Genomic DNA, 22,497 nt, shown 5'->3' with positions numbered 1-22,497 from the left:
CTTCCTGTCACAAAAAACTCCAAGGCACTCTCTTTTAAAACAATCAAAATGACATTATTGTCATGGCAAAGGCCTAACATGGCCACAACTTGAGGATAAAGGCATTTTAATTGTTTTACAAGAGTGTGCCTGGAGTTTTATTTTTGATTATATATGTCCCATACAAAGTAGGACTGGGCTGATGGATGATACCATCATCATCGCAATGGCTGACAGTCTTCGACAAAAGAGCCCTCCAACTAGGGAAGAATGACTGGATGAATATATCACCCACTGATGATGGGCCGAATCCATCATCTGTTGGTTTTCTTGGCCAATTTTTGGAGCAATATTTGTCATTTTATTTTGTTAATGTGATGGTCTGCAGAGTGACAGCTGCTGCTCCGCGCCACGCTCTCATCCAGCAGCACGGTACACAACCACTCAGCCGGACCGTGAGTGCACTGAGCTGGGCGAGGAGTGAGAGGGAAACAGCCTGCAGAGTCAGACACTTTGCACTCTTTTCACACAGTGAATTAAGGATTTATTTCAACCAAACAAAAGTTGGTGATTGTTGGAAGAGTGGACAGACTAACAAAGACTGTGTGGGTGAGTTTTATATGTTTTTCTGTCGAGTTTGAATGTAGTGTGTTTTACAAGAAGTTAACAAGCTCATTAAGGTCGTTTTAGTTTGGTGAAAGAGAGAAACTTGAATTCAGAAGATCTACGGTTCTATTTTTGTTTAAAAAGGGAACTAGGTGTGAGAATATTTAATTTCTTGACATTTTGTGAGTTTATTTTGCTTATTGGACATATGCAGCATATGTAACATGGTGAATTCGCTGCTTGTGCACATCTCCCAGCTGAGACTTGAGACTCCCAGCTGAGGACGGGAGGAGGTGGGAGGGGGGATGAAGATATCGCTTATCACCAATGGATGGGCTGACAATGGCCAGTTGGAAAATTTCAACATAGTGTATTGGTCAGCCCTACCCTCAACAATCATAAAGTCATGAATAAAAGCTTTCTGTATCTGAGCTAGTGTGTCCCCACAGAGCTGCCATTACGTTGTTGCCAAAGTTCCACTTTTGCCATGTGGGAGAGAAAATAAAAAAGATCCTGCTGTTACTTTCATTACATCTGTATGTCATATTTATTATTTTCTTTTTGAACAGAACTAAGTTATGGATATGTGGCGCTGAGACTGTGGACATCATCCAGCACTTCGAACAAATGCATTTTGAGTCCAGGAAGTGCTCCTCCCTCACCCCAAACATTAAATATAATGTCTGATTTTCGTCCACTTATTATGGAATGCACTTTTGTGAAAGAGTTTTGAGAACTGCTCTCTGAGAAAAGTGGGCAATTTGCTGCTTTACGTGGCCAACAGATTCTGGCTTTGCTTGGAATATTCAGAATAGACAGGCCAACGCACAACCACATGCATGCAAAAAATGGTTCTGGTTCTTTAGATTGCGAGATGTTCCGCCCTCTTGATCGGCTTCATCCGTCTGCCGTGCGGTGTTTGGCAGATTGAGTACGCTTTATCAGAAGAAATCAGCTGCAGGAAATGCAGGAAAGAGCTGATGAGAGCACTGAGACTGAACCAAAACTGTAAATGCGCTGTTAAAGCACAACAACGTTCTAAAAAAAAGAGAACCATGCTAACGTGCTTCACTGAGCTGCAGAGATGGTGATACCGCTCATGCAAAGTAATGTACAAGTGACTCCTTTTACAAAACAAGAGATTTTACAATACAATTTTCAAAATGGAAATATATATCTTAATTTTTAAGAATTAATATTGTATCATTTCAAAGGGTTCCTGACTGTTCTTAAAAAAGTAGGCTACTATATTGTACAAACTGGGCAACATCTTATATAATGTGCACACTAACAATATTTCACCCCAAAATGAAAACCATGTATCCACCAACAAAACAAACTCAGCTTGTTCAGTTTTGCATCAAACTGTTGCATTAATCTATAAATAAAGTCAGATGCTGCAAAACACATGCATTTCCAAAACTTAGGCTTGATGCGTGCGGGACGTTTCCTGGGCTGAAATGTTGAAAATAAAATTCATTTCTGCGAGCTGACTCATCCAAAGCGTTAGTGAGAAACAGATAGGATCGCTCCATTCACAGTCTGCTGCATATTCAAGACATGAACAACAAAACATCAGCCAGCCAATCTGAGGCTGAGCCAAACACAGCAGCACTGAGCCAACAGTGTTATCAGGAAATGACAATCTTCTGTCAGGGCCCTGAAAAGTCAGAGGGATTTAATGTGAATTAAGCTCATTATTTCTTATACTCATAATATCATTAAATATATGTGAACCATTTAAACCCATTATCTTTATATTGGAACAATATTGGCGTGCAGAGGCTTATCTCATCACTCTAATTCTGAGGCTTCAACATGCTCCAACAAGCCTGAACTTGGGAGCACAGCTGGAGCAGAATGTCCTCATGCAGCCAGTTTACTCTGCAGCAGACCCTCGTCTCTAGAGACGTTTCTAACACAGCTGGAACAAATAGAGAAACAGGCAATAACGTCAATGCAATAAATATTTATCACTTAAAAATTAACTTAATTTCGGTTCAGCTTGTCCAATTTATTATGAACAAATAACCTTCAAATATATTTGAAATGATCCTCCTTCTCTGACGGTTTTGTTTTTCTCACACTGATTGTGGGAAGAACTGAGGAAGAAGAGAAAGTATTTACTCACAACATGGTTATTTGATACAGGAGGCACACATCAGTATTTGGATCTGTGCGCACCAGTAGTTATGGGATTAGGGAGGCTTACCTGCTTTGTAGGCTATTGTGTTGGTTTTGGCCACAGACTTCTTATAACACAGGTAGACAGAGGAGCCCCACTGAAAACAAGATGGAAATGGGAAAAGTTAGTATGTTGAGGCCAGACCACAAGTCATAATCACAAATTCCAATTTTGGAGCTGTTGTCCAGTCATTTCTCTTCAAAAGTGACATTATTTAATTGGATTAAACTATACAGCAGCACAGCGCTAATGAAGCTATAAATGAGTCAGCTCAATGTTTTTAAATGAGAATTTAAGTGGTTTCCCATGTTTTAGTCCATTATGATTATAACACGAGCTGAAAATTGTGTATTTGCTGACCTTCACTGATTAAAGTTTTCACCTTACTGCATTAATGCTGCGTGCGATCAGAGGAGCAACAGACTTGGAATTTTTCATTTCAGCTGCTGTTTTTAACTACCAATTATGAATACTTTACATGGACAGGGCCGTGTCTTTGCAAGAATTTGCCAATACGATTTGTATCACAAAACAGATGTTACAATTCCATATGTTTCAATACACTGCAATACTTTAAGACGGTGAATATTGCTTTTTATCTTAGGAAATCTAATCTTAGGAAAACTGCCACAGTATAAAGAACACACCACCATATGCATAAATTCTTAACTGAAAAAAGAGAGTGAGAGTCAGCTGCTGAACATTTAATGGACATCATATACAGAACAAGTTTCTGTGAGTCACTTTTACTTTACTTAATTTAAACTAGTTTAGAGAGGAATAAAGGAAGTACTGGAAATAAACAAGCTATCATTGCCGCCATAGCCTCTCCCTCCAGTGTACATGTGTTTGAATGCGAGTGTACAGTTTTCTTCCTATGCGTGTACTTTATATGAAACATTACTTTTGACAACAATGTCTGTGAAGTTGGGAAGAACCTGTGCAGTTCAGCTGCTCCAACAGTAGTCAAAATTCAACCTTGAAAATAAAAAAAAACAATGCAAAACCCACAAGCCTACTTCACACAGATTCAATGGGCGTTTGCAAGAAGTAGATCAAGAATATGAATAGAAAGGACTTTATTCTTTAAAATAATGAATACTTGTAATAACTAATATCTAATTACCATGTAAAGCTTTATTAGTTACTGAGAGCCACTGTTTGACGTCGACAGTCCAGGTATTCATGCTGTCACTATCAGCAGGCGACAGCAGACACAGAGTCTAGAGGTGAATCCTGAGACCCGCGAAAGATCTCGCAAGAGTTAGCATTTTAACCAAAACCATGAGAAAATCTTGCAAGAGTTTCACAAATCTTGGGTTCTCTTCTAGACATGACCAACAGACACAGAGTGTGTTTCACCAGATGGCAAAACACACAAACCAATCACTGGATTCGTCTGTACTTCTATCCCTACATCTCAGAGACAAACACTTACACAACATTTACTCCACAACATTATCTGAGATTAAGATTATACAATCGGGTAATAAAATATACTGACACTGTGCTATAGATTAAACTATCCAACAGTACATGAAGTGGTTAAAATCTGCTCTACCAGTTGTAAAATCAAAATGCTGCTGTGTTGAAGGATCAGTAATAATATTCCAATAATAGGATTGATATAATAACTCTTTGAGAATGACCATTCTGCCCAACAAGTAGTTTTACTTCATATTTTAAGTGCATTTCGCTGTTGAAATGAAATGAACTGTGAAGTGAATGTGAGACTTTAACTAGTAACAGAGTGAAATTTTTCTTTTGACTAAATAAAAGACATGAGAGCTTCTTCCACCACTGAAAAATGGTTATCAATAATATTGAGTACGCAGTGCAAACTTACATTGTCTGAACCTTCAAATTGCAGCTAATTTTGAAGCTTGTGCCGTGCGTGGCTGCTCTGTGTGTGTGAGTGGGTGAATGAGGGGTGAATTGTAAAGGCCTTTTGTCCGCTAAGGCAGAAAAGCACTATATAACTGCAGACTATTATCATTCATCATTTGGCCTCAATTAAAATGTCCCCATCAAGCCAGTCAGTGCAATTATTGATAAAATGGACAGTGCAGTGCAAAGAAGTATTAATCCTTCATCAGGTTAGACCAGGAGTTCTTAAAATTTTGATGACTGAGTATCAATTTAGGGAGCCGGCATATGATTGAGTGCCGCAAAGTAAAACCCACAAACTTGTCATCGGGTTTGTGATTGATCTCCTTCACCTGTTTGCAGATAAGGCAGACCGCTTCATCTGTCCCCCGAGGTCTGATGAAGGCAGAGTCGATTGATTTTTCCTGAAACCTCTCTTTTCCCCTCAACAATTAAGCTTTTTTTTCCCTGTGGTGGCTTTTCCATCTCACTTCCACATTAAACTGCCGAGTTGTCCACTGACACACAGCACTAGCATTGATGATGGAACTAACCCCCGAGACACTTGCCATGCCAGTTGCCATGTGACCAGAATAAAATAAAAAAGACAGAAGCTTCCAAAAATGCACAAGGAGAACATTTCTATGAGGAGTTATAAATAAGGGAAATCATAAATGTATATTTATATTTGCTGGCACCCTTATTAAAAAAATTCCATGTTACAACATGTGCTGGTGGTTAATTGTTAAGAGAAGGTGAAATGAGTGGTTGGTAAATAATTGTCAGTTCTTGTTTTTTAGCTGCATCCTTGTGCACAGATCAATGTTAATGTAATTTTGCACAGCAGGCTGCAAACTTCTCTTAATCTTCTCTAAGTCTCTAAATCACCACAAACCACAAAAATAACTGTGATGGAAGCACAGACGGGTGATAGAAACAGAGCACAGTTGCTGTAGCGCATCACCTGTGCTGCACGTCCTGCAGTGTGCTGGGATTTTGAACTACAAGCAGCAGAACGTACACTTTTACTTTCTCTGACTGTGTGAAAATCTGATGTTTAGGCATTAAAACATGAGTCTTACTGGTAAAACATATGTAGACGGATATAGGATTTTAGTGTGGGGCTGAACTGAAAAAATAGGAATGAATTGTCCACATCTAATTCAGCTAACAAAATTCTGACAAAATTTGGGTACAGCTCTACTCAAGGTCCAGACAAAATGTTTCTGATGGCTGCCAGTGGTCTGCAGGCTTTGGGAACCACTGGTTTAGGTACAGAAATTCAAACCAAAAGCCCAACTACGCTCACACTTGTGTATCTAGTCACTAAACCTTTAGCATGTGGAGGGAGGTGATGATACATCTGATAAACACATCTTGTTTGTGACAATTAGTCACTGAGAGAGGAAGATGATCTGCGGCAACTAAAAATTGCAATAAAACTTTAACTACCAGGAGGAAGACTCTCATTAAAAAATGATCTTCACAGCTCCAACATCCATCAGATTGAAAAATCAGTGTAGTTTAATCCCAATTTTATTGTCAGAGTCTCAATTTTTCCTTCATGCACCACAAGTCTCTGTCGATTTATATACTGACTCTAAACACTTCCTGACACACATATGCTCAGCTCGAAGAGATTTTAAGACACATGTGCAACCACACACACACACACACACACACACACACACAGTTTCTCAGCGGGGGTAGCCTGCTCTACAGTATGACATGCCAAATGTAGACCAAGCTGACACAGCAAAGACTCTTACAGTGTCCTAGTGTGTGTGTGTTTGTGTGTGTGTGTGGTTGAGAGGGTGGGAGAAAGAGAGAGAATATGACAGGGCAGTGGGTAGAAAGAGATGTTTTTCTACAGCACAAATACTGGGTGAGGAGGAAACCAAACACACGAGTAGAGGCCATAAAGCTTGAGGGACTCTGCTTCCCTCCTCAGAAAGAAACAAGACCGGATCAGTATAAACACACGGCATTAACAAACTTCCTGAGGCAATGTAGGAGGGTTTTACACAATTATCCATAATTGGATGCACTACCAAGTTCGAGTAACTCACCTGGGGGCTGAAGTCTCTCTCCTAACTACTGAAAAACTGCAATTAACTCGAAAAGAGAATAAATAGGTGAGACGGAGTCTATTTCTCAGTTCTTTGTCCTTCACTGCTCCACAATATGTTTCAGCACAAAAGACACCGAGAAGCCCCACTTAACTCCACTTGACATTTCTGCCAACACAACTCCATCATTTCAAATTAAACTTATGAACCTTAACTGGAGAAAGTACAGCGGTAAAATCTGTCAGTGTTTGCCAGGCTTACTCACAGTCATTGCAATAAGGCTCAATGTCATCTTGTTCTGCTGACTGCATTTCCAAAGCCTGTATCACCAATTTAAGTCTCTCCTGGAGAGGGATTTCAGAAAAGTGAGGCATCAGAGTGGAGCTGAGGATTCAAGACTTCTGGCTAAAAAATATCTTGACATTTTGAATTTCAGACAAGGCTCTGACAAGATGAGCACTAAAGTCTGCTGAAGTCAAAATGTCCTGGAGTGACTTAAACCCAAACAGCCACCCTCGTATGTTAATACCTTGTTACGATAAAATTATTCTGTAATGAAGTATTTGACATTTTTGAGGTCTCCACTTACCCTTAAAGGGGTAGTTGGGATTTTTTGAAGTGGGGTTATATGAGGTACTACAGTAGATGGAGGACAGTGCACTTTGTAGAAGGAGTACTGCTGTGGACAGGGTCAGTAGCAAAACATTTTAGGCACCTAAAAAAAGCAATATCAGTGTAAGTGTATGCTGTATTTAGTATATTTTCGCTGCTTCACCTTTCTGTCAGACAGTTCCTTCTGACTTCTGTCTTCATACAAGCCAAATATCGCCGTCTCCAAAGCAATCAGGCTGAATTTGCAAAATCAGTCACAGAACAGAGACATTTCTAGACTACCACTGCCTCGATCAGTTAGTTTGTTTGAGCTAATGTGGGATTCAGATTCACAGAAGTAACACAATAACACAAAAAATAACTAGTTAAAGCAGCAGCAGCTCAGCAACTCCAGTGTTCTGTGAGGTAAAATTGCTGTTTTTCTATTTTATTAGCTTTCCTAAGAGTGGTTTCCCATCAGAAAAGCCTGTCTAACAGCAAAGTAAAGCAGTCCAAATATTCTAAATATACTATAGACTTAAACTAATATTGATTTTTTTTAGGTGGTTAAAATATGTTGTGTAGCTGATCCTGTTCACAGCAGTTCACTGCTGAGTTTCCATGCTGGTGCTGGCGCTCTCTGCTCCTCCAAACCAAGGTGTGCAGACCTCCATGTACTGTATTTAACACACTGGTTATCAATAAGTACCTCTTGCAAACCCAACTCAAATAATTCGAAACTATCCCTTTAATCTGCACCCTATACCTCAGTTATCCATTCCCTTTTATTTTCAAGAATTACCTGCAACAGCTACATCAGAGGGAGCATGAGCTATGACAGTTTGGCATATGCAGACACAAATGCAGATGGTTAATGAACAAGACATCTGCGCTTTCATGTTTCCATCCTGTTGCTCTGGGTGTAGAAATTGCTCTTTTCACCTCTCAGATGCTGCGTTCTGCCATGACATGAATTTTGCAATTCCGCCATTACAACAATAAATGTTTTAGCATGTTAAAACTAGTGTTATTTACAGAGGCTGTGATAACATGCAGGTAAAGCGCTACGCATTCAGAACTGGAGGTACACTATTTTCCTCACTAACGCTGACTGTGGAAGGTAATGTTTTGAGCAAACGTCTCTGTACAAAAGTCTTCATCTACTCTGTAATGTTGATAGCATCAGTAAACTCCTCAGAAATTTGTTTATTTCCCAACGTAAATCATGTTCATTGTCTTATTCTGTATTTCTCCCCTGGTCATTCATGCAGCTGTTCTGTGCAGCCTCCCCCCTCCAGTTTGGGAACTACTACTTAACTCCTTTACTACTTTATGTGGCTACCTGTTAGCATCAGCACACATGCTGCAGCAATGTTGGAGTATTTAATATCAAGGGACAAGAGAAACAGTGTGAACGTTAGGCCTCATTTGAAGCCAACTAAATAACTAGAGTAGTAGGATGGATGTGGGAAACAGTTTTTTCCACATTTGTTTTTGTTTAACTTCATACTGCAAGGAAAGTTCTGCTGGTTTTGTTACACGTAAGCTCCGTCTGCTCAGTGATCCTCGCCAGCACTTGCGTTTGTTGCTGCTGTTGCTGTCAGTTGGGTTTTTCACACCAATTAAATGCTATTCAGATGCGTAATCCTGCCCCTTTTCTAACTCTGAGAATGAATCACACTGAATTAACTAATTAACCTTCATTATGGGTCAGACTGATCTTCCCAAAACACGTCACTGTTAAAAAAAAACAATACTGTGAAAGAAATTTTCAGTCATATCTCCCATAAGTTTCTCCTCAGTAAGGCTGTTTGTTTTTGCAAAACGGCGGCCCTAGACAGGAGCGCTCGCTTTGTAACTCTGAGGAACTGACACCAAAGTTTGGACTTGACCCAAAAAATCCTTACCTTATGAAAAGCAGTGTCATAACAATAATTAAGATTGTAGAGGCCAATTTTCTGTACTCGAGTGATTCTCTCACCATGCTGCTGTTGAGATTCTTCTCCACCTTGCAGAAGGTATGCGGTGGCGTCTCTCCCTTGCTTGGGATGATGATGCAAATATCAGTGACGGCCAGGGCGGTGTGCGGCTGGCTCTCGGGCGCCCGGCGGTAGGTGACGTAGATGCGCTGAGAGGAATTGCCGCTGATGTTGGCTGGGCGACCGGAGGGTGTGGTCTGGATGAGGTGGCAGCCCTGCTTCAGTCGCTCCTTCCACTCATACAGCACGCTGTGAGGGGAGGCAGAATGCGGCAGTCAGCCAAACAAAACTCCACATCGACGTGTAGTTATTAGTGTGATTACTGAGCAGAATTAATCAACACAATATGCAGTCATGATCTCATTGGGCCAATTAGGTGGAGCTCTCCGTTTAAGTCTAACACTGGGCATTTGTCCCAGTTTTCAGTGGCTGACAGAATAGAGTTGATTAAGCTTAATGTCTGCTTTGCACCTCATAACCAGCAAAGCAGAATTGATGTGATTCATGAAAAAGAGAGAGAGATCAAGAGCTTGTAAAGTGGCAGAGTGAACAAATGTCTGCTTAAAATCAAGTTCCGGACACTTTTAAACTTCAAGTTCCCCTCCAGACACATTTCGATGTATGTAAAAACACTCTACACACACTATGATTAATATTTTGATTAACCACATAAAAAAAAATTATGACGTGCCAAAGAGCAGCAAGCAGAGAGATACTATCATGTTTGAGCCTCAGTCGGACCCAGACTCAGGTGAGGAGAAAATAACGACCAGCAGACGTCTCAGAATGGTAAATGTAGTTAGCATCTTTATTTGGTTATGTTGTTTGTTAGCTTAGCTTGTGACTGGCGCTGACTAACATGGTCATGTCAAGGAGAGAACTAGAGATCGCTGCAGAGCACCAGCACCTCAGACCAAAACAAATGTTTTTTTTAAATTTGGCTCACAAATCTCAGATCAGCCTCTCAAACTAGGAGGTCTTGATCAAATGTGGATCAAGATTATGTTACTAGATTGCCTATTTCTCAGTCAAAATGTTTTCAAAAACATGTACCAGTTGTAAATCAAGAAAGATTGTAACCATGCCCCCACCATTTTGTCTCTTGTGTCTAGAAGGGAACACCAGACACATTAAAGATCTCGTAAGAGCGATCATTTTAATCCAAACCACAATCTTTCCCAAACCAGTTTATTTCCCTAACCCTGCATAGATCTTAACCACTGTGTTGCTACAACATAATACAATTAGTTCGTACAGTGTGTACAAATCTTGCGAGAGTTTCTTTCTAGACACGACTGGCAGACAAGTCTGTTCTGCGCTGGGGTTTGAGCTTTCTTCACCTGCAGTGGAATATTAGACAGCCAAATGAAGTTTGCCTTGGTACATTTGAATCTCATATTTTAGAGAAGTCCACAGACATCTCCCCTGTTAGCAGAGAAATGTGAAAACACCTCTCAAGTGAGAAACTTTGCAGAGATGAAACTCAAGGTCAGACATTTTAAGGCATATAAACCTGAGAAAAACACACAGGGAGCCACATTCACAGGAGTCTCCATTTACACTAACAAAAACATACGAGGCCAACTGAAGATGTGCTGAATTCTTCTTATCAAAAGCTTCTTTATCATAACCTCAAATTTCAGAATCTCCTGTTTCAGGCACCAGTATGGAAGCATTTTAGTTTCTTTGTAAGTCCTGATAATGATACACCCTGGTACAAGACTGACATTTTGGCAGCTCTGTGGAATATAAAAGCCCTGTTCCATGTGAGACAGGGTGCAAATATAACTTTTACATCCAGCGGCCAAATGATTTGTGAACGTGCAAATTTTACCAGCCATGCAGTGGATTAATACTGTTTTTTGGTTGGTGAGTGCAGCAATTCTATCATCCACTTGCATATTTTCCTGCACCAGCATTTGGCGGGTGGCTGGTGCTAATTAAGTGCCCCGGATGTCAGGTAACAGTTACATGGCAGCTCACATAAACACTGCGGAGCTCCAGCTGCATTCAAACCCAAACTGACAAACAGCTCTGCCTGTGGTGAATTAATCACTGGGTAAAAAAATTACACCTTCTTTTTCTTTTGTTTGAGGGCTCTGCTGTGGAAAGCAAGTGGAGGAAACACAGTTGGACAGGTGCATACTGAAAGACTCTGTGCTTAGAAGCAGCACAAATTTAGTTTATTTATTATTCCTATCCACTCATTACTCACCGCCCCCCTCTCATCTATGGACTATCCTTTAAACTAGAGTATGCTTATCTGTTCCTATTTATTATTCAGTTTTTATTCCTTACATATCTCTTCTGCTGTGAGACTGAAATTTCCCCACGGTGATAAATAAAGAGCTACCTGCATACCTACCTACCTACACTCAAAATGTACATTTGGTATTGCTGTGAACACATATTTTAGAAAACAATTATTTTCCAAATGATAGTAGAGGTTGTGTTTTAATAGTTGCTTTTATATGAAGATTAAGAAAATTGTGTTTATTTAACCAGGATGGTCTTGAGATTAAAATCTTTTTTTGAGACAATTTTTATATTGACATTACCACTTGATAGTCATCATACAGTATGCATATAATCTTATAGACTGTCAGTCAAACAATATTAACCCAGTGTAGCATTACAATTAGGCACAAGAGGACATTCACACAAACCACTAAGAGGGCGAGGACTCAGAGGTACGTAACAGTAGCAGTAATTTTAAACATCCCTCTTTGTGCTTCCATTATGCACTTATCCTCCATTACTGTTTCAAGTGGGACTCGACAGGCATTTTGTGGCACAAACTGAAAGCTGAAACAGAATTTTAAGTGGTCAGCTGAGGGATTTTTTTTTATTCTGTCTGTTTTTTTTTTCGGTCCTCGCTGCCGTGGAAACTCTGCTCTGCTCGACACTGCGAGTGCATCTTCCTCTGCTCTTACACAAGACCGATTTTCTGTCGATGCCATCCCCGCCATTAGACCAGCGCAGTTGACATTTTTCCTTTATTGACAGAGCCATCATTCTGTAGAATTTGAAAGCGGCCTTTCTGTCTGCTAAATTAAACCTTGAATACCTCTTCAAAGAGATGGGGCTGCACGAGGAGGTCAGAGTTAAGTGCTGGTTTTTATTCTATGTTAAGATGGCCCCCCTCTGCTAGAAAATAACATAATAAAACATTTAAAAAAAACTTCAAGCAATCACAGGTAATGTATTTATTGTTATATTTCTTGAACTTCTCTTTACATCTTGAAAGTAGTCAATAAATCAAACACTCTAAAAACTTCAGTAATCTGTGGCTGTCACAGGCCTGTAATAAACCCATCTAATCATTTCATTCTGTGGACTGATATTATTATGGTCTACCTGCCTGTCTGTACACATGACCAGAGACTTCCACAAAGTTAGGAAGATATTGCTGGAGATATAATAAACTAGCTGTACAAGAATGGTAGCCAAAACTTTCCAAAACTAACACACTAGCTTGACAGCTGCTAACAATATCCATGCTTGATGTTTATGTTCATTCTGATAATATTAGGTGTTTTCTTGACATGAGGTAATTGAACTCGGTTAGTGGCTCATCCCACAGCAGTAGTCAGGTAAATGTGTGGCATTGGAGGAAAGTCTGAACGGAGGGGATGAGATTTTTTTGTTTGAATACTTTCCAAATCTAGCTAACTCTTTGTTGTTTCTCCAACCTTCCCCACCCCAGCTTTAAAAAATAACTCATTAGGTTTCTGTGGCTGTTGTTTGGGCCGTCAGCTGCTAACTAAAGTGATGATGAGATGGGATATGTTAGTGTTTGGGTGGATTATACTGCCTCTGTTTAACAATTTTCCTTGAGGAAACTCTGTAGTAGGGTTTGACAGTATATCAACATTATATTGATATCCTGATATTTTGAATATCTTTGTATCTTGATATGACATAATTATGTATTTTCCTGGTTTTGAAGGCTGCATTACAGTTAAGTGATCGGGCTTTAACATGAATAATTTATTTCACTTGTCCAATTTTTCAAAATTCAAGGTGATGTCTTTAAATGTCTTGTCTCATCTAAAAAATATTCAGTTTAATATGATAATCAACAGAGAAAATGAGTGTTCTCCAAATTTTAGGGGCTGCAAACAAAATTTTCTGCCATTTTTGCATGAAAAATTTATGGTTAAATTGTCCTTTTTTACCACTTGTATGGTCGAGCAAGTGAGTTGCCACAGATACTTGCCAGACATGGTATTTTACTTGCCCAGGCAAGTGGGGTATACTCGTCGCTGAGCCCTGGTGATATAATTTCCTGAACTTAACCGACTGTTCTAGCTGTTCTATTATTTGCCTTTATCTGCTTAGTCATAATGTCCACATTACTGATGATTATTTATCTTATTGTGTTAATATTTTGTGTAAGCACCAATAGTCATCCCTACAACACTGTCACAATTGGAGGCATTTGGTCAAAAATAATTTGCTATTTGATTTTGTCCATATTGTCCAGCCCTCTTCATATTCTTTAAGAACATCATATGTGTGCACTATTTGAGGATTAACAGTATGTTATTTTAGAGAAAATGTGTAATTTAAATAAATATCATATATTGCGGCCAAGCCTAAAACTATCAAGACATTTTTTAGAAACCTTTGTATCCAGGCTAACTCTGGAGGTGAGATAAAAGAGGAAGGCACACCAGTGTTAGAGAGGAACTGAGAAAGATAAAAATACAGGTGTGGTGGAATATAGTAACAAACCTGTAGTCATGATGCCAGCAAAAATGCTTTAATAATTTACCAACGTTTTGATAGTCCTCTTCAGGGTATCAATATTGATCAATATTGATCTTTCAAAACATCAGAAAATCTGGAGGTGCTTAATGGTCCTCATATTTATTTCTAGTCTTCAGTAGCCAAACTGATATTAATATGACTGTTGGTCACAGCTAAAATTATCCCTCTGCAGCCTGAGCAACAATTCACTATCAAATGGAGCCCCGTGTGTGTGTGCAAATAAAAACGGATGTAAATGATGGCGCGTGTGCACACGCACACACACACACACACACACACACACACACACACACACACACACACACACACACACACACACACACACACGTCAGCTTCCCATTAGTCTGACCAGCGTCTGGGAAGTGCAGCCCCTCTGAGCTATCAGCACACAGAAGCTGCTGATACTGTCTGAGTAGAGCCTTTGTGTCAGTGCCTGATAAGCACTGCACTCTGTAGCGTTAGAGGCCAGTATGAGCCTCCTTAGCATTGTCACCGCCTGCCTCTGTCAGCCAGAGGTGTGAGGAGAGCACTGAACAAGCAGCATTGAATTCCCCCAGTTCAAAAGATGTTGCTGAGGAGGACACCTGTAACGGCGCCTCAAACTATTCCCACTTTCTGTTGCAAAATCACAATGGGGAACGGCTGCAAGGCAGACAGAAAGTGGCTGCTGTGGAAAACTGCTGCACAGGAGGATTTTTCAGGCAGAGTGGAGCTTTTTCTTAAGTCAGAGCACTTCAGCTTTTCAGAACAGACACGATAGGGACTGGATTTTATAGGAACTGTGCTCCTCGCTCACAATAGCACGGAACAGCAGGGCAGAGTTTTAGTTGAAAGCTGACAGTTACAGAAACAACAGCAACTACAATGTTTTCTGCCAGCAGAAGCTGATCATTACAAGGAATAAGACAAATAATGGCTACAACAACATGTACTAAATTAATAAGTTATGTGGGTTACGTAGCTCAGACTCTGTGTACTTCATTACATAGATTCATTTCAGTTGTCTAGAAATTTGGTGAAAATGGACACATAGGTTTAAAGCGAATTTCTGAAATTTCAGCAAAACAAATTGTGAATCGATGTATGTTTCCACCAACCGCCTTTTTGATAATGTCTGCTACAGCTGATGGAGCAGATGCAGGTACTGCTACTCAAGGTGGATTCATCAAGTCTTCATCGCATCTTCTCTGTCCCAGTCTAACAAATCTTCTACCTCACCCAAAGTGTAAAATAATTTCCTGCTTTTTGTAGAAGAGCTTATAGACATTAGTAATTATTAGGGCAAATGGATTGTTCAGTCTAGATTTTGTGGTCAACAGAGCAGCCAGTGCAGAACTGGCTCAACAATGTGACTGCGAAGACACAGGGACAGAAAAAATAGGGGTCTACAATGACCTGTCTGCTATTACGCAACAAAATTGATATTTCTCCACAAAATTCAAAGTGAAACTCACATTTGCTGTGAAGTAAACATGACTTTATGCATTTTTTTAATTACAGTTTTGTTGTCCCAAAAGGACTGCAGCAGATTCTGGTCATTCACCTACTGACAGTAGGTGAGATACCATTAGTCTTTACTATTTGGCTACACATCTTAAGGTTAAGCCAGTGAGAGCTATAACTGAGCAGGGTGCTGGACAATGGCATTGCTGAGACTTACATTTTACTGCCAGAAGACCTTTCATAGATCTTTTGAAATTCTTTTGCTATGGTTAAATACGGACAATGTTTTTAGCCATACTAGCAGTGTGGTATTATCAGTCTGTCAGTACACCACTTTGGTTCAGATTAGCGTCACCATGAGGTTGACATTTGTGGTTTTTATTCACAAGGATCTATGAGAACTTTGGTGATCTCTTTAAGAGGCAATCACACCGAGATGTGTTGCTATAAACACATCAATAAAAATATTGTTTTGCCCAGACAACCAATCAAATCAAGCATGAGGCAGGCTTTAGTTCTTTGCCACTTCCTTCCTGTTCTGAAGTCCAAAAGTGTGATAGGAACGCTAGGACATTGTAACATGTTGAGAGCCCAAAACCTCTGCTTTTTACGGGCTTTTACCTTCCTCCACAACGATATTACTGAAATCGCAATATGGCCAAGAGAAATATCCAAATCACTGCTGCAGGAGTCCTGCTGATGGAGTGCTGTAGTGCTACAGAGATGTCCTGGCTTACAAATCTTGTTCTCCAGATCTAAGAAACATGATTGGTGCAGACCCCAATAAGAGTCAAATCATCATGGTTTTAAGTTGTTTTGTTTTTTTCTCTCCGTGAAAATGAAAATTGTAATGCAAAATGATTATTCCCACTAATCATAACCCTCAATTTCAGTCAAAATAATCATAATATGACTTTTTCACCATATCGTGCAGCCCTGTACAGTAACACAGCAACATTAAGAGCTTGAATCCATATTTTTTTTCTATTAATTATATTTGATCACCTGGGTGCACATGTCATCATCAGATCAACATTTGTTTAATTTTACGACTAGTTTATGTTTTAAATAGTGAGCTTACCTGCTAAATATCAGCATGTAAGCATTGTCACTGTAAACAGTCTGTATTAGCGTGCTGATTTCAGCATCTGACTCAAAGCACCACTGTGTCTAAGTGCAGCCTCACAGAGCTGCTGGCATGGCTGTAGACTCTAGTCTTGTTAATACGCACAATGTTTTTTGTTGCCTTGTTTGAGGACAGAAAATTAAAAACTCTTTATGGCACTTACCCCAGGTCAGTGAGCGGCGGCTTGTCGCGACCCCGCCTGTAGCACAGGAAGATCTGGGGCGCCATGAGGCCACCATTGTTAAGATCAGCGGAGTGGCCTGTTGGTGTCTCCTCTATGCAAGTGAAGCCTGGTGGCACCTCCTCGCCCATCGAGCGGATCACCACCGCCACATCGGTGATGGGCGCCTTCGGCTTGGCCGTCTTGTGGCAGGCATCATCAAAGTGGATCTCCTGGTCCAACGGCTTTGACGGGTCCGTCAGACCGGCCACCACAAAGTAGTCGGCTACACGAGGGCCTTTGTCCTCCATCATCTCCCATCCCCGCCAACTGCCTGCACAGTTACAGAGAGAAAGAGGGAGAGAGACATAGAGACACAGAGAGGGAGAGAGAGAGACAGAGAGGGGAGATTGATTTTCATTGTGGTAGCAGGTACAGACGGTTCTTGCGTCCTTGCTATGGCAGTAAAATAAAAAAATCTGACAGTCATAAATCTCACTGAAGGGAGGCCAGCAGAAGGGCAAATGAAAAGAGAGGGTAAAATGTGAAGCGGGGGCTACAATTAGGTAACAGGCAGTCATTTACAGCTCAGGCAGTTAGCAGACGAGCTTTGATCAGATTGACTTTAGTTCACATGATCAGCTAAAGGTTCAGCGTCCTGGCTCAAGGACACTTGACTAAACACTGACGAGGACAGAACATTGCTGGTGTTCAGGGTTTTGAACCTTTCTCTGATTCTAAAAACTGAAACGGCACAGTTGAAGCCTGGCTTGCTACACAGACCTGAGTGTGCATTTTAAAAAGGGAGCAATGAGGTGTTTCTTCACACTTGACATTCTGCCTCAATTACAGGCCAGTCCCACATAAAAAACCTGCTGATTAGAAGCCGTGTGATATCATCGGGCCTATTAAGCAGGGTGATAAAAGGCAAACAGTAGTTTCCTTAATTTACCAAAAGAAGGGCAGGTCCTGACTGCACAACATCATCTGCACAAGCAAAAGACTGAAAGCTATACCAACACAGGTGGGTAAACATGTTATCATTCTTCTAATTTTCATTTTGTGGGGATCTGTACCACACAAAGATGTTTTTGCAAGACTGTACAATTTGATGTGTGGGCCGGAACATCGCCGCAGCAAGCAATTATTTTCATTGCTCACTGTCAGTCATTCATTTTCTCAACTAATTGATTAGTTGTTTGATCTATAAAATGTCAGTAAATGGTGAAAAATGTCTATAAGTGTTTCCCAAAGCCCAAGATGACGTCCTCAAATGTCTTGTTTTGTCCACAATCCAAAGATATTCAATTTACTGTCATAAAGGAGTAAAGAAACCAGTTACAAATATTCAAATCAAAATAGTTGGTGATTAATTTAATAATAGATTTGTTGCAGCTCTACAATATTTAACTGAAAATGGTTCTTTGACAAACATTTTGCCTTTAACAAATACTGTCTCCTCTAATTTGAAAATTACTGCAGGCCACACTGCAATTTAGATAACATTTTAATTAATTGTTCAGCCCTACTTTCAAGTAGAAAATAATGAAAACAGAACATTTTTCAATTAAAAGGTTAGCCTCCATAAAATCCTTACCCAATAAAAAACTGCTTTGAGTGAATGAATGTTGGTTCTCCGCTAGAACATCATCAGAAAAGTCCATTCTTCATTTTCACAATTATGTTCAAATGTTGCAGCACAAAAATCCCCCCTGAAAACTGCAATGACACAGTTACAGCTGTGACCGTTTCAGTCAAGCAACGGTTCAAATGTGCAAACAACAGGAGTGCATTTTGAGTTTCAGAGACAGAGGGAGACTCAACAAACACTTCCTCCACCCTCTGAGGAGAGCCAGCGAATCTTAAAAGTTCAGTGGTACTTTGATCCAGAGCTCCAACTGGCCGCTGATTGTTTGCAGTGTCATGATCACAGCGCCATTTCAAGAAAACAGAGGCGTTGCGGACCACTGAGGTCAGAGTCTGAGACAAAACCACAAAAACATTTGAGGCCAAAAGACACAACTGAGAACAAAATTAATGGCGTGAGGCGGAACCATGGCATATCAACAAAGAACAGCTGCTGGAGGTGTTACCAAAAGTTAAAGTTGCTGCTTTCATTTAAATGACACTTTTCGTCTCCTTGATTGGTTTTAGGTGGATTTTGTTCCACTGTGTCAAACTTTAATCTAAGTATGAAACAATGAAACACATTTGCATTACATACTGATTAACTATCGTAACTCTCTATGACATTAAGTGCTCTCACTATACTATATGTCACATAAATAGACGTTTGTACTGTTTCAGGTCGGTCAACCCTAATGCCTTGAAGCTTCAAATGTTGCCATGGTGATCCGCATCCATTTCAATATTTGAATGCTTTAGTTTTGATTGGTCTAGGCTTTTTTTCAAGAGAGGAAGGAGACGAGACAAGAGGAAAAAGAATGACAAAGAACAAAAAATGAAGCTCTTACATTAGGGTTGGGCCGATGGACGATGGCCAGTGGCTTAAAGTCATCAACTGCTAAGCCCTCCTTCGTCATATCTTGATTTAAAAGCCTTCTGAATATGAGGTAGTGTGTCCCTTCGGACTTGCCACAGAGAGAGGAACTGTTGGCAAAGCTACATTTTTTAACATGAGTGAGAGAAAATAAAAAGAAGCTGTTGCTGCTGGCCACTGCACTGTTACATCTCTATGTCCCATTTATTACTTTGTCATTAAACCTGCTAAGTTAGGTGAACCCAAGATGTTCAGTTACACTGGTGACAGTGTTGTTTCTTTTCTGTGAGCCACTAACAGTGTGCTTCTTTCATAATGCATTATTGTTTTCTTAGCTTAGCATCCTTGTATACCTATCCAGCTAACTTTGATTTGATTGTCCATCACAGTGTATTACTGTGAATATCATCATATGCCAACTTTGTAGACATCACCCAATGCTATTCTATATGGTATTGAATTGGTCTCAAAACTTATGCACATGAAAACTAGGTTCACATTCATGATAAGAGCACAGAGAACAGAATCTGAACATCGTTGTGAGGGAGCATTTAAAGCTCTGCATGCACAAATGCGGTCCCGCAAGTTAGGGGCTTTGACAAGCACCAGCTCAACCCTCCCTACACATTCAAAACTGCTCAGCACTCGCTCACTCATCAAGTTTATTTTTTCAGACTTTGGAGGCGGGGAAGGAACAGACAGTGGCTGATGTTTCCCTCCTCCTGTCCTCGTCTCCAGAAGTTTGAGGAATCCCCTGGCTAAGCTTTAAATATTTGCAGGTAATTCCCAGTGAAGCATCAAAGCCCCCAGAATAGTTTTCGGGACAGCCCTAGCTTCAGGCAGTTTTCGTTTTCTCGCTGATCAAATAAATGCTTTAGCTAAAGGTTTTATTCCAAGAACACAAAGACAATAATCAGTTCCCAAGACCACCTACAATGACTAAACCTGAATGCATATGTCTAGTTGACAACTCAGAGAAAAAATGCAACAGAAGGAAATATAAAAGTGCCCAATTATTTTTCAGTCTACAGACATTATTACTAACCCTGATGTGCCAGTATGTGGCTAAAAAGCAGTTACATAGTGTTCGCAATATCTCTTTTTGACAAAACAGGTCTACTTTTTGCATAAAAGTCTGACAAAATGCTTTAGTGCAGAAGAACAAAGAAACTGTAAGCAAGAATTGTTCTACAGTGGACTTTTTTTTTCTTTGTCAGCCTCTGGTGTGGTGGTGTAAAGTCTCAGTCTGCTTGAGGGACCAGATTCATCACTCAACCTCTCAACACTCAAGCCTGCGGGACACGAGATTGTCTCTGCGGGTTCAAATGAAACTTTACCCCTGCCAGTACTCTCGCTCCTCTCCTGGTCAGTCGTGCAAAAACACAAGAATAAATTGGGTTCACAACGGCCGAAGTGAGAATAAATCTGTACCCGCACACCAAGTACACAGGCTGGACACAATACAAACATGACTCGCATATAAAACATCATTCTGCACAGACGGAAAATAGGATGTAAGTGGATTTATTTCTTAAAAAACATTCCCAAGTTGGTGTTATGGTCAGTGACAGTTGGGAGTCAAACTGGACAGTCCGAGCAGCTTTCACAAAATATACCAGAGGAAGCAGAAATATTCACATCCCGTTAGATCATCTGCAGGCTACCTGTAGTCTGCAAATCATGTTCATAGCTGAAGAAATAAAGTGCCTTCTTCTTGATCACTTTAAGTTCAAGCTGAGGAGGTTCCTCTACTGTTGCATGATCCTCTGTCCTTTTATCTGCCTTGTAAAGCACTTTGTAACTGTTCATTTAGATTATCATCAGATACAAAATACATGTTTGTTAACAGGTTAAACTTCATTGCACAACATAAGACTAATATATCTTGGGTTAAATATTACAATTACATGGAAAAATAGGACTTTATACACGTGGCTCTAAAAACTGCAGCTGCCTTGATCTGTTGAGGTGATCGTTGACCCTGTGTACATGATGTCAGGGCAAGCCAGACACAAATCTAACCAGCATGCATTGTGCCGCGATCACTGCTGATCGATTCTGTGAAGGCTTGGCTCATCTTTAACAAGTCTAGAGTCTTGTGTGTCTGATGCACGTTTTCATTGGCTCACATTGAGTCGTCTCTTCACTTTTTGGGTAAGAGAGCAACACCGTAACCTAGTCAACCTAATTGTAACTTCAAACAAGGATGGTGTTTTTTGTGATCATCAACTTACGTAGTTTTACTTTAGATTTTGTACCACTGACACAGCTGCAACCATGGCTACGAATTTTCTAATTACTCTTACCTGACTGTTGATTAAGTCTCAAGCTGGAGATCATAACATCATAATGTGCTAAAATATTCTGATATTTAGATGAACAAAATTATGTCTAGCAACAAATATTGGGGTCCTTTCTGATTGGGGTCCTTTATTGTGATATTAATGTTAGTATTTTCCAGCTCAAACAGCCTTGCAGGGCCGATCAATGAACACAGATGTGTGAGCAAATATAAAAATTATAGGAAAACATGAATACTATATTCTGTATGCCTTCATACCTGAAATGCTTTAAGTGAACTGATCTCATATTATATGCATGTATTAAGAGCCTGGGCTGAGACAGTCACAAAGCTTGCCAAAGTGTGCACTGTTACATCCGGCAATACCACGCCCGTCCAGGTGAAATGCCAAGTTTTTAGGGAGCCCTGGAGACAATTTCTCACCCAGATAACCATTTCATTGCAAGCAGATTTAGTAGTCCAGGGGGTTTCTGCACTATTTAAAGAATAATTCAACTGGACAAGGTCTGTGATTCCAACCATATGCAGTAAGAGTGCGTGGGAAGCGAGGTTTAATTAGCAGGGCGTGTTCGCTATAGTGCAAATGCATCGGCTCAGGGGAGAGGTAAAAAAGCTGCCAGCTCCAATCTGTGTAATGCTATGCTAACAAGAGCTCAGCTGCCACTGCAGATACATAAACCATGGTTAGTACCTCATTTTATTCTCCTCACTCCTCATCAGGAACTATTGTAAGTCAGGAAGAGATCGAAGTAGCGAAATTCCTTCCTCTATTCTGACCACAACCTGGGAATCTCATCCATCTTAACACTGTAGTTTTAGGTCTTTGAACAAATGCAGTGTTGAAAACATACATGTAAAAGTGTCCACATAGTGCCGTGCTGACTGTCAAGAAGCAAAAAAGACAGCCAAGTTATCTTC

At 40.2% G+C, this 22,497-nt stretch overlaps 1 protein-coding gene across 1 annotated transcript in view; it reads right to left on the bottom strand.

Moving 5' to 3' along the window:
* LOC146332559 (C-myc promoter-binding protein-like) overlaps window positions 1-22,497 on the bottom strand; it is a 117,661-nt gene that overhangs the window by 70,103 nt on the left and 25,061 nt on the right. Inside the window, exons 2-4 of the mRNA XM_084729882.1 lie at window positions 16,781-17,111; window positions 9,278-9,524; window positions 2,798-2,867 (exon numbers count right to left, since the gene is read on the bottom strand). Of these exons, the coding sequence (XP_084586008.1) occupies window positions 2,798-2,867; window positions 9,278-9,524; window positions 16,781-17,091 (628 nt within the window). The 5' untranslated portion in view covers window positions 17,092-17,111. The remainder of the gene's footprint in view (window positions 1-2,797; window positions 2,868-9,277; window positions 9,525-16,780; window positions 17,112-22,497) is intronic.

Source organism: Lutjanus erythropterus, chromosome 1 (genome assembly GCF_056507025.1).
Source record: "Lutjanus erythropterus isolate fLutEry1 chromosome 1, fLutEry1.hap2, whole genome shotgun sequence".
NCBI classification, from domain to species: domain Eukaryota; kingdom Metazoa; phylum Chordata; class Actinopteri; order Lutjaniformes; family Lutjanidae; genus Lutjanus; species Lutjanus erythropterus.
Note: the sequence above shows the minus strand (reverse complement) of the source record. Positions and strands in the feature narration are given on the sequence as shown.